The sequence below is a fragment of the Melanostigma gelatinosum genome (genome assembly GCF_949748355.1).
Source record: "Melanostigma gelatinosum genome assembly, chromosome: 14".
In the NCBI taxonomy this organism is placed as follows: domain Eukaryota; kingdom Metazoa; phylum Chordata; class Actinopteri; order Perciformes; family Zoarcidae; genus Melanostigma; species Melanostigma gelatinosum.
In genome coordinates, this window is record NC_136647.1 from 7,299,500 (window position 1) to 7,313,206 (window position 13,707).

At 40.6% G+C, this 13,707-nt stretch overlaps 1 protein-coding gene across 2 annotated transcripts in view; it reads right to left on the reverse strand.

The window, feature by feature from the left end:
* gabrb2b (gamma-aminobutyric acid type A receptor subunit beta2b) overlaps positions 1–3,005 on the reverse strand; it is a gene marked incomplete at both ends in the record, with an annotated part of 45,076 nt that extends 42,071 nt beyond the window's left edge. The window contains 3 exons of one of the 2 annotated variants that reach the window (XM_079283142.1): positions 1,963–2,030; positions 2,672–2,769; positions 2,923–3,005. In XM_079283142.1, the coding sequence (XP_079139268.1) occupies positions 1,963–2,030; positions 2,672–2,769; positions 2,923–3,005 (249 nt within the window). Of the gene's footprint in view, positions 1–1,962; positions 2,031–2,671; positions 2,770–2,922 lie in introns of those variants that run through there. The other variant, XM_079283143.1, reaches the window with a different exon arrangement.
* Positions 3,006–13,707: the final 10,702 nt, after the last annotated feature.

Consider the following 13,707-nt stretch of genomic DNA (forward strand, 5'->3'; position numbering starts at 1 on the left):
CACACCAAAATAAGTGGCAGACAAAGAGCCAGATGGGGGAGAGGAAATGGAAGAAAGGAAAGTACTTCTACACCAGCTGCAATCCTGAAAAGTGGTTACATTTATAGGAAGGGGAGCAGATCAAAGATGCCGAAACCATTACGCACACATGTGGCCTCTTCTTTTCATGAGACTCCAATGGGTCAGGTGGTAATGACTCCCCTTTCACATTAGAGGGTGTTTAGTGGGCCAAAGCTGATAAAGGAATGGGATGATCAAAGAAGTTGTGCGGCATTGGCTCTGTGTGTTTGGATGGTGAGTAGGATTTATTTTTATTTGCCAATGTGTGTGGGTGTGTGTGGATATAAGCTATGACGCACTTCTGGGTAGGAGTAATAAACCATGCAATATACTCAACTTTCTTTCAGAAAGTTATAGCCCAGAGGAGATGATCGCAGTAGAGGAAATAGTAAACACAACACAACAAATGTCAGAGTGTCCTGTTGTTGGGCATGCACTACTATACTGTATACTTGCAACACCATGCCTCACCCTGCTTGGATTTCTATCTGCTCTATGCTATTCTATAAGAACAAATACCCCAAGTATATATATAGTTGCTTGTTGCCTACACAATTGAGTGGCCATTTGACGTAACGAAATCACTACCTTCATTTCTGCTGAGAAAAGCTAAATATAAATTGAATGAAATGAAATGTCTCGTATGCATTAGGTGATTGGGATGTAGATACAAATAACGTCTTACATAATACTGAAGTATTTCATTCCTGGAAGTGCATCCCACACTTACGACATGCATACTGTACTTGCAGGCACTCATTCACACGCCCACAAACACAACATCTCTCCAGCTCTTGCATCGGTTACACACGGAAAACATGCCTTTAATTAAGGAGTCAAGGCCGCTCTGGAGGGCTCTGTAGATCTGCATTGTGTATGCATGTGCCTATGGTTGTGCAGGTCTTCTGGGTGAATGCATGCAAATAGACATGGCATCATCTGTTCTCTCATCTCATCTCTACACGTCAACAAAGTCCAGAGGAGCACAGAGATAACATGAGCAACAGCCTTTGGGTGCTGCTGCCAAAAATATTCTAGCGCGTAACCATTCCCTGAGATTACAACATGACTCATAACAGCTAGCAACACATCAATAACTGCAACAGCAGGAGGCATCTGTGCGAGATGTAAAGAAGTCGTAAATTAAAACAGTAGAGTTCTGTCAACCACAGAGACAATTTTACATGAGAAAAAAAAAAGATCACAGTGAACATATTTAAATGTGATGCATATTTTCATACATATACATTTTTTTCTCTCTATGTCAACTGTATCATACGTGTTACGGTTGACCTTCCATAACAAAGAAAGGCAGCCTTGAGTTTCTCTGTAAACTGAAGTGCAGTTCCAGCATCTCATCACTAGGAGGTGCACTTGTATGACGCAAAACTTAACTTCCACTTCTCATATCCACAGCTCTCAAGTTCTTCCACTGTCAATAGTTCTAGTTCAGCGTTTCAAACCAGCCATAACAGACAATCTAAAACATTTCTCATGGAGCAACATGAATGTCACCAGTTAAGACTTGGGCTAATACTTTAACTTCCCCAAAAAAGAAAGTGGTGATTGGATTGAACTTTTATTTCCCAACATCATTTATTTTGTGAAGTTAGTGATTATTGGCTTTTTGCCTGCTCAGTAAATTAAGCAGCAATGAGTGTATGGGACAGAAAACAAAGCGATCATCTTTGTCAATCAATTTCAATATACCCTACAGGTTCAATTCATGCCTTCAAACCACATACGAAAAGACCGTTGAGTTCTCATACCCCCAGTTACACAGGCCTGTATTTAGAGGGGGTTTCCCCGTGGTTTGGGAGGGAATTCCCCAGGGAGGTGCAGGGATCATTAGTCCAGAATGGTCTCCCATTGTCAAAGTAGAGGTGATGATGGACTACTTACCATATTGACTTCTGACACCATGTCTATGCTGGCTATGTCTATGTTCATTCCCACTTCCACCGGAGGACCTAGAACAGGTCAAAACAACAGTAAGCAACAGAGATGCTGTACATCAGCTGCAGCCTGTATGATTGACTGACACATTTGACGATAGACGGTTGATAATGTGTGATGAAAACACACATTAACACTTGTGAATGTAGCTGTTGTCAGCCGGATAATAGTTTACAGTGTTCATTTCGGGTGAGCTGCAGTGAAAGTGTTGGTAATTCCCCTAAAAGTTGTTGACATTAAATCGTCGAGCCCCAAACATGTTTCCATCGCAGTGAACACATGAAAATAAACAGGAAATGGGCACCGTTTTGTTCTAAATTCCAATAAGCGAGCACTGGGAGTTGACAGCCACCTTCTTCTTTTTTTCCCCCTGTCGTGATTTTTCATTGAAATAAATACGATGGTGTTATCGTCCAGACTCAACCACATCACTCGCGTGTGCTCTCATCATGTCGCTACTCTGGTTTGTTTTGGCACATTTTGCCTCGACTGTATCGTAAAACATAGACTGTGGCAGAATCTGATAAGACATGTCTCGTTTACTTTCCGAAATTGCAATTATGATTTGAGTTATCGGGGAAGAAACACTGTACTATTATACGGGCTGACAAGGCGAAAACTCGATCAGAGTTGAAGATAATACAATTTCAGTTACCTCCGAAATCTGGCCTCAATCGTATATCATAACCTTTCAACAGTCTATCCACCGTTTCTTTTACCAAAGACATATTGCTAGGGGCATTGACACCGGCACTATGGAAGAGAAAAGAGAGAAAAGGTGCACAGGAAATTTAAACACGAGACATTCTTGGACCATAAAGTGTCCAAGTATTTTCCATGCCGTCTGTAACACAGTCACACTTAAAAAGAAACGAGTGGAGCATCCTCCGAACCTGTCTCACTTACCTTTGGGCGCACATCACGGTCACTACGAGAGAGACGAACCAGACGCAAAAACACCTCATTCTTCTGATTCTGAACACTGCCATGCTTATGTTAAATGTATTTTTCTTTTAGTGAAGACAGACGAGGTCCAATTTATTCTTCCCAGTGCAGTAATTCCAATGCCGGGCGCATGCGTATTCCCGACCACAACATCAAGAAGCAGCGCTGCTGCTGGTGATGGTAGTGGCAGATGTAGTACCCGGGCACGGAGGAAATTTAAAGGAGAACCATGACTACAAGTTATTCAGTGGTACACGGGGGTCTCCCTGGTTTCTATGCACCCCTGTGTGACTGTTTTAGAAACGGTGACCGTGAGTTGTAGGTTCAAATCCAGTGGGGGCGAGGTGGAAAATGTGGGTGGAGTTGTCTTTCTCCGTTCGCTCTTTAGACACCCGTCAGCCAACTCATTCAGCTGTCCCTGAGCAAGGCACTTAACCCCGCTGCTCCAGCAGAGCTGCTCGGGGTCTCCCAGCTGACGTCTGGACAGGACAGCTTTTAGTGTACATGTATGTAATGTAACTTCCTGAGCGTGAAGCAGAACGATACTAGAGCATTCAACTGAATCAAGTGGAATGCATATGGTAATGAGATCGATACAAATCGTATTGTCTTATTAGGCTGTACGCCTTATTATATCTGCATTTAATTTGTATTTATTGCAGAATACTGATATTGCACACAGATATAGTGACATTACCATCCGTGCGTGGGTGTGAACTTGTACGTGAGGCAGATACAAGTAAGATAACACTTCTTGTATCTTGCCGTTTTTATGAGCAGTCAGGCGGGTCCCACGGGAAAGCTGAGGGAACAGAACAGATTCATCGTTTGTTCACTCCTTCCAGAAGAAAGAAAAAAAACCTATCTGTTGGTGACTCTGTCCATGGCGCTGGAATGTGTGAATTCAGTCACCCCCTCTCTCTCTCTCTCTCTCTCTCTCTGTCCATTGTGCTGAATGTACTCTCCTCTCTCACTAATGCTTCCCCGCCACACAAACGAGGGGTTCCGTTAATGCATCCCTGCACCAACAGTTGCTCACGCATCGATCTACAAGCATTCAGGCCTCTGACGAGAAAACGAAGAGCGTGGCTTAATACTCAGAGAGGCGCGGTGCCAATGCAGTGCCTCGGGGTTGGGAGTGGGATGCATGGAGCAGAGCAGTATGCACTGAAGCCTACACTCAGCACATCTCTCGCAGCCATGCACGCTTGTGGCTCCAAGCACTGGTAAGCAGGATGTGCGCCACTGTGTAAACTCGGACACGAATCGTCATGGATATGGTGGGATCAGAGTCGGATGCTAGAGCAGTGAGCCCTGTGTAGAAGTCCTACAGCGGCTCTACCGAGTAAGGAGGGGAGCGGAAGTGATTTTACCAGGAAGACGCTAAAGTATTAAGTAGAAAATCGATGGTTGTCCATTAGAGGATTCTGCTCATGTTGGTATTATATTGATTTGTTCACATGCATCCCATTCGACCTGATGGGGGCGCTGTAAAATGTGAAGAATTTCAGTGCCAAATAAAACGCAGTTTGATTGGGTAATGAATATTTAATTTGAAGCCCAATGCACACATTGGTAATACATGTACAGAGGGTTGATATGAAATAGTTGAGAAACAAAGATTAGTTTGCCTGCTGCATTCCTGTCTTTGAATTCACTTGATAAGCCTCCACACATATCAAAGAATCCAATTCAAATCAATGACAACATATTTACAGTATATTGCACCTTATTACCTTGGTTTTCTGTTGCCTTGAAAGAGAGATATCAACAAAATCGGTTGGACGATTAGACATTGTTCATAATAATTTCTTCTAATATCTTAATGCATAGCTATATGCACTGATTTAAACTAAGGATACACAGACAATTGTTCACTCTCTTGGTAACGTAGTTGGTCTCTGGTACGTTGTTGTGGTTTTCCGGTCAACTTTCTTTGATATTGAGTCGTTTTGTACTTTCAGATAGATGCTCCTTCACAGGTTATTTGGTTACTAAGCACTAAGCAATACGTAGAGATTAAATTGTGTGCATTCAGGATGACTGTTAGTCTGGTGACTGTCTGTGGTGGTACGTGATTACCTGCTGGCTGTAACAGTTAGAACTCTGGTGTGTTCCTGAGGATGTGCCTCTGTCTAATCAGGGTGAATCCATGGATTAGTAAATGTCATGAGAGCTATCCATGGTGCTGATCGTACTGCAGTACGATCAGCACCATGGATAGCTCTCATGGCATTTGGTATCGCTGTTGGAAATTTTCCTCATGGGCCTACCAATATGTTTAATAACAAGTGTGTCAACAACTAAAAATAGGTGGCGGTCAGAATCAAACTACCAGTGTTTGCTTTTCGGGCATGCACAGATTTTAGTGATAGGTCATGAAAAGCAAGACAATAAAAGTAATGTACTAGTTTGGTTGTGCGGCACAGGCAGGGCATGATCACTATCCATCAAGGCTTTTCATAACATGACCTCTTTTAGCATGCGTTTCACAGCTCACTTATATAAGTCAGAGGGCGAACAGATGGTGGAACCATAGAGCGCTTTGTCAATCACAATATTGTGAGTATATAAAAAGTTATATTGCAACCCTGCAATGTCAGTGGGTGGATCTTCACATCTCTTTGAAACTGGCACTGAGGCAAGAAAAGAAATATGTTGACCTGCTATGCCGTTCTTAATGCTTGATTTACTGTATTGTTTAAAATTCCCAAAAGGGCTCTAGCTCTCATCTTTTCTCTCTCTATCTATGTCGTTCTGCATCTTTGCACTAAGAGGGAATATAATGACTGCTTTTCTGAGCCCCTCGGTAAAACACCATGCATTTCAGCCAGTGCAATATTCAGGTTTTTGTGTGCTGATGAATAAAAAAGGATGTCCACAATGTCTGAAAAAGGCATTTGTGTTGTTTCATGTCAGTAAAAAGGTTTGTTTGCTGGAATCTTGTCAAGATGATGGAAAATGTCCATAAATAGGGAGGAAGCTTGTGATCTCTCTCTCTCTCTCTCTCTCTCTCTCTCTCTCTCTCTCTCTCTCTCTCTCTCTCTCTCTCTCTCTCTCTCTCTCTCTCTCTCTCTCTCTCTCTCTCTCTCTCTCTCTCTGTGTGTGTGTGTGTGTGTGTGTGTATGTGTGTGTGAGAGTGAGGACTCTGTGCCTGAGTACATAGATAACACATCTCAGTCCATTGTCTGCCATGACATTGACTTTTGTTTTTGCAATAAATAACCAACGTGGTGAAAAAACAAAAACAAATATTGGCACACAATGTCACACACTCAGTGTTTGGTTGGGCATTGCATTGGATGTCTAAAGCTTTAGTTCTTCACACACATATAGACATTTTCATGGTTTACCTTTTTCTTCAGTGTCTCCATATTGTGACTCTGGAAAGACTTTTGTTATACATTGTGAGTAATATAGATAAACAGACACCCGTACTTTCTAATAACCTTCAAAGTCAAATAAAAATAACATATTTTGGGGGGTAGATTTGGAGGGGGGGGGGGGGTTGAGATAATGTTCATCTACTGTATTTCTAAAAAAAAAGAGCTGGTTCATATTTATGACGATGTGAAGTTTTTCCATGTTAAATTGCGTGGCTGTAATTATATCTCTACCCACCACATGTCTCATTTATGAATTTTTCCTCAATTGAATCTTGCCAAAGCTTTTTACACATTTCAGTCATATCCAGAGTGAAGGGTCCTCCCTTGGGTGGATTGCAGTGCTTAACAATGTTTGTGTTGCGTTCCGAGATCTGACCAATTACTTTGGACCGTTGTTATAATAACTAGAGAGCCGATGGGTGAAGCATGAAAAATAAAATCCAACCCAAGTAAAGCCCCTGAAAACTTGCTTTCAAACCTTGTGAATTTCTGTAAAATATATATTTTTATTTCTTGCTAATTTAACACCAAACAAATAATGTGTTTCTTCAGGACTGCGTGGGTGTAATTTAATCGCTTTTGATAGATAATTATATTCATGTCTTTCTAGCTCATCATAAATCACCCACAGAATAATCAGATACCAAAACAAGGCATTTCCTCTTGCATCCAGGCTGTGAGGAGCTGACACTTTCACCGGCAATTATGTTCATGACTTTGTAACCATACCTCATAAGCCCATAGTTGCACTCCATCCATCACTATTTACCTTAACTGGAGGCAAAATAGCCCTTCATCATAGCCTCAAAATGGCCCCTGGATGTATCCTGGACTGCAGGGTTTCTATGCAAGCCCATGCACCAACATAGGCCTGCTGTTACCCAGGATCTCCACCTGTCCCTGGAAAAATGACATGGTGGTGGATTCAACATCTAAAGTGTAGATAAGCAGGAAAAACGAAGTCCATCCACCAAACTTTATGCCTCATTACACTCCTACCAGAAGAGGCGCCACCTGCTACCTCCTGAAGGTTGCGTTGTCCTTCCCTAGTTACCACCAAAACAGCAGACAGTTGGCTGATTCCTCACCTACCTTCACACACACACTCTCTCTCTCTGTCGTTCACTCTGCCACTGACAGACGTTGGTTAGCACTGCCAAAACTGCTGACAGGAGTCCAGGGTGAGTGTCAGCTTTAGCCACAGTTGGAACGGGTGGAAAGATGGAGGGAGTGGCGGAAGCAGCGAGCGATAGGAAGATTATTCCGAGGGCCTCTGCCAAAAGCCCCTCTTTTGGTCACTGAAGTGATAATTTAGTCCATGACACAGGATGACAACACGGCAGTTGGCCACTCGATCGCCATTTCACCATACCACCTGCAGATTACAAAGGTCAAGGGCTACTGTGACACTTGACGCCATTCAAAGTTTCACTTTCAACATGCTAGGTAGATATTACACAACTCTTTTTTTTCTTCAGGTATAAACCCAACAAGCAGTCCAATGGTGCATTATCAAGTGATTATAATTATGGAATACAAGTTTTGGTGGATTTAAAAGTTAACCAACCCACACATGCTTTCAGGTGATAACCAGCTGTTTTGAGCAGGTCAGGTTTAATCGAATCAGCTCAGTCTGAAGACGCAGCTCAGCAGAGTTAGCAAAGTACCATCTCTGCAGGCTCGCTGACTTTAACTTGACATTGATTATTTTTCCATAACTGGAAGTGGTAACCATAGAGACTGAATACTAACTCTCTATGCTTACATCTGCTGAGGGATGAATATCATGTGCATGGAACACATTTAGCATCAGCTGCAGGCTTTGTGTTTAATTTTCAAAATGAAACAAGTGTTGAAAGGGCAAACCACTTAACTCAAAGGATGTATGCACATCATGGTTGATGCGTGTGTGTGTCTGAGTGCACCTTTGGTTGGATTTCAGACATCAGAGTCTGGATATTTTGTAAAGTGGTCATCATTGACATTCAAGGGGGCTTGGTTCAGTAACTATAATGAGGATTGAATTACAGTTGCAGAGGTTTTCATATTGACACAATTTTCGAAACGTGACTGTCTTGAATTTAGCAACAAGGAAGGGAAGTGCCATTTTTGGTGGTAGTGATGAAGTCATTAATACATTTCTTTCTGTGTTGTTTGTGAGTGAAGGCAAATCCTTGTTGCACAGTACAAATGAATGTGGTTTGTTGTACTTAATGCTTTGGGAACTACAACAGTGTTTCAGAAACAGACAAAAAAGTAAATCAGCTTGTCATCCCCAATTCAAATTAAAATGTATGTACCCACAAAATCATGTGTTTCAAACATGTATAAATAATACATCAATGCTTTCACAACCAGTACAAACATGAATTAAAGTTAACCACTTGCACACATAGTTAACTACATATAGAAGCATTTGTAAGACATATATATATATATATATATATATATATATATATATATACATATATATATATATATGTATACATATATATGTATATATGTATACATATATATGTATATATGTATATATATATACGTATATATGTATATATGTATATATATATGTATATATGTATATATATATATATATGTATATATATATATATATATGTATATATGTATATATATATATATATATATATATGTATATATATATATATATATACATATGTTCAACTTGTTTTGACATCTTTGTGCATTTCACTGGAGGCTGTTGGCCAAGTTTTATACTGCTGAAGTTTTCCTGCCTTTTCTTTTTCGTTCTCCTTTTTTGTCTTCAGCTTACAGGTCAGCTGAGGCAGTACCAAAAAAAAGTTTCTTCAACAATTTGTTTGCAGATGAAATTGATCGGTTACCATTGAAATATATATATATATTCTGTACATGCATGTCCTGTGTATATGCATTTCTATAGTTCTGTGACATTTGGAGTAAAGATAGATTAATAATAACATTTACATTTCAATAAAATGTTCAAACCTTGAGGCAATAAAGTTTTGTTCTTTAAATTGAATTTCTGCGTGTGTCTGTACTGCAGGCTGTTGGCAGTTGTCCAGATCAGTTCACTGTGAAGCTTTTGGCTGCAGTCAGGGGAAACCGAGACAGTGAGGACAGCTGTTTTCTCAAAATCAACATTTATTTCATTTTACTATGATATGGTTTGGTTCCCATGGAAACTGCACTGGAATTTTTAATTTTTTTTCCAACAGTCGAATCCACTGAATATGGTGCAGACATCATGTCTGAGGAGCAGAGATTTTAGAGAACGGCTGTTTGTGTTCACTGCTGTGGGTGTGTTTCTATGGGGGAGAGAAAAAGACAATACACCCAGGCTGAGTCCCAACGTTTTCAAACCTCTGAGTTTAAAGTAGGTCTCTTTAGCAATGAGTTCGCTGACAAAGAGGCACTTTGTGCTGCATGTTCATCCAACCACTAACCCAGGTGCATAATACCATGCCCAGTACACAACGTCTAACATATACATTTAATTGGGAATATCCATCAGCAACATATTTTTCTTTCCTCATATCTCCGAACTTTCTACCAACACCTAACCTTTCCCCTGAAACCATCCCTAAATACAAGTCTTAGTTCAGCCTTTCTGACCATACTGACTGAAACTCAACTCACACACTTACCTTAAATGTATTCTAACTTTACCCTACACCCCATTCAAGTCACTTTCAGAAGCAATGACCAGAAATTCCTCACCTTTCTATTCCTGTGAAGAAATTCATTTCTTAATAGCCTCGAGTTACACACACACACACACGCTCATATTCCATCACACATGCTGAGCTTCTTCTACTGTAAGTGGTTACCATAGATACCACATGGTGAGGCTCATGAAGTACAGTGGGTCCAGCTCACGTGGGCGCTATCGTGTATTTATAGAAGCACTGTGGTGAGGCCAGGAATGAGTTTAGACAATGCACTTTTTTGGGCAATAACGAGCAATGAACTGCTGTAACGGGTAAGAGGTACTGTGAGCCACATACTTGTATGTTGGCAGTGACTTTGAATTCTCATCGTGTGTAGCACTTCAGTGTAATATTAATAAGTTGCATGTTGGAACTGTCCGTGGTGCTGGAAGTACATTGAGGCATTAAAAATATTCAGATATTGAGCAACACAGATTTTTCTTCCTTCTGTATTGTTTTTTTCTTTGTCATCCGTTTCTGCAGCTTTTTTTTTTTTTTTTACTCTTCCTCACGGCATGCCTTTGTGTATGTCAGTCTCTGTCTTTCCACAGAAAAAATATAATGACTAGCACTGAGCAAACGACTTAACAATCCTCCGCCCTTTCTAGTTCTGCCATCTGAGAGCTCTTCTTCCTTCAAAAGGTCAGCGAGTTTTGGGAAGTTTCTTGTAATAATCTGCTAGCTCTGCACCAAGCCGTGTACTATTGGGAATCAAATACAGAGTACATATCATGACATGTTTAATTAAATCCTATTTTGTTGAATAATGAACTAATTAACAAACTCCTACTGAAGGCTTTTTTTCTTCTTCTTCTTCAAAACACGTTGGATTTTGAAGTATGTCCCCTTATCTTCCCAAAGTAATTGGACTTCCTAAACTGGCATAATTGAATTGCTACCCACCCTGGCATATGAGGTGTATTGTTCTCAAGGAATGAAGCATACGTAATTTCGATCCATCACAATCACTGCGCCTTCATCTCAATTCAGACCAAAGTCGAATAATGGTTCAGTGATTATGTTTTGTGGAAATATTGTCTATAAGATATAATGGCCTCCTATTATTTAACATTGTACCAATGACACAAGCTTTAAAAAGTAATGAGCAATCATAGAGAGGCATGAATTCGCCCAAATGGAACAGAGAATGAGATGTGAGAAGATGTTGGCTATAGCAGGGATAATCAATAAGGCTGGTGAAAGGATTAACCTGAGCTGGCTATTATCTTTCAGTTAGTAGGAGTAATATCTGTTTCATGTAATGATGTGCATTTACACAGCTCAATGTATCCAGTCCAACCATCTGCTTCTCTGCTCTCTGAATCACTTATGTTTGGCTGGGTGCCTGACGGAGCATTTGCTTCAAGACATGGTACCCAGGAAGACAGTGATCCAGGCAGGAAGACGAGCATTACATTATAATAGATGTAAGTCAGGCATTCTTCCAGCCATTCAGGAGACGCATCAAGCTACTCGGTACACGATTCTATAAAGGGGCCATTTATCCAGCCAGTTAGACAATCAACCAGCCAGCCAGCCTGGAATATAATCACTATGCTGACAGGACAAACGGGACACAGATGTATGCAAGAACACACACGTGAGTGCACATGAAAAATCTTGATTTCAGCCATAGCAATCATCTCTAATCGAATCAATATTGTTTCATCAAGTATGAATTCAGTGATGTATTGTGCTAATTGTGTGTGATTGCTGGAAAGACTTTGTGACATGCCTAAAAAGCAGAGATTAATAATGACTGCATGATCGTACCAGCCACAGAGGTGGATTAAAGACTATTGGCTCGTGTCTGTGTCATGTGAGTGTATACACACAGGTCTCTGCTTGCTTGTGATATGATAAGACATTGCATAGCATGCTATATAACACATTCGCATAAATTCACTCTTGTCCTGGTTCTCATCCACGAGCTCGTCTGGTGCTAGCAAAGTGAATCAGGTCAAGAGCCTTTCATGGTCAGTGGGCTGTGGTTGGTCAGAAGAGCTGACCTCATTGTTGATAAGATCAAGTTGATCACAGCATTAGTGTCAGATTACTTTGTCCAGCAGCAAGCCAACGAAAACATCAACTTGTTCACAAATTATATAAGATTCATTCTCAATCGCCACTGCATCTACTCTCGTATTACTTTAACTTGTATGAATACTGCTGCTGCTGGTTCTCCTACTTACTTGCTTCTGCTACCTCTATGTCAAACGTTCATACAATTCCTACTGCTACTGCCCATACCGCTACTTCTACTTCTTCTGTTGCTCCAACTCTTAGATGGTGGGTTGCAGTGGATCCTGAGAAGAAAAGAAAATCTAAAGTTTGATTTTATTCTTCAGTACAGCGAGGTTACATATGTCCCTTAACAACACACCAGCATTAGGGAACTCCTTTTAGTTTCTAAAGCATGTGGAATGCAAATTGAAGTTGCATCATGTAAACTTGAAATCGTGCTGAACCTTCTTGTTTTACTATGTCGAGCAAACTCTACTCGTACTCACCAGAGGTTTTCAGTGATCGCCAAGATCTTTCCGCTGATGCAGTTACGTCTAATATTTGAAAGGTCTGACTTTGGATGCGCTTGATCTGGAAGTAATCCATTGTTTTCTGCATTTAAATCATATTTTGAGATCATTATATAACTTTAGTTTTGAGTACAAAGAGACCAGAGTTGAAGGAATATGTTGCATAATCTGTCTCCACATTTGAATGCTGCCAGAAGAATATCCTATACTTTTCTCTCACATGAATTATTGATAACTATGATACCACTTATAATAAAAAAGTAATGCTGTGCGGAACTACTGTATTTTTGTCCGTAGATCAACAGGGACACACTATAGTGAAGATCTTTGCTGAAGATATTTGATCAGCAAACATGAGTTCGATTTTTATTTTTTATTTTCTTATTTCTATTTTTTCAGTTTTATGGTCGGTTATGGTTCGTCATTTTCAGTGCAAGTGTTACAATTAACACATAAGTCACAAAAAAAGCTCCCTCCTAAATGCTTCCCGGTTCACGAACCTTTGAATCTTATCATCATTGCCACCCTTATCATAATCAGCTGATGGTTGTGCACATTGCCAGCGGTGCCACTGAAAGATCAACTTTACTGCGCAACAGTGAAAATGATGCAATTTCTTGAATTGTGTTTTGTCAACAGACGGTGTAGGAATAGCTGACTTTGTGTGGTTTCCCCTTGCTCTCGGTCTATGGATAATGTGAGTTTGAAGTTGCACTAAATGCATCTACTCCAGTCAACCACCCAACCAGTATATGAATCACAGTTCATCATGCTTTATCTCATGTAGCAATTTTCTGTCTTTCTATGGCCAAGCCTTGTGGTTTCACACACACACACATACACACACAGACACACACACGCACACACAGAAGGCAGTCGCAAAATGACGTAATATAAAGATTATACTGCACTCAAAAGGTCACTGGTATACTGTACATTGATATGATAGTATTTGTGCACTGCTCCCTCCAGTCTCTTTTTTTCGCCCTCGCTTCTCCTCAACCGCCTTCATTAAATAGGCACAATAACCGTCATCAGCTCCATCAAACATGTTGTAAATATGTTCTCTTGAGACCAGAGTGTTTCGTGTAAAGTGCCCGCTAATGCCCCCCCTCGTCCTTC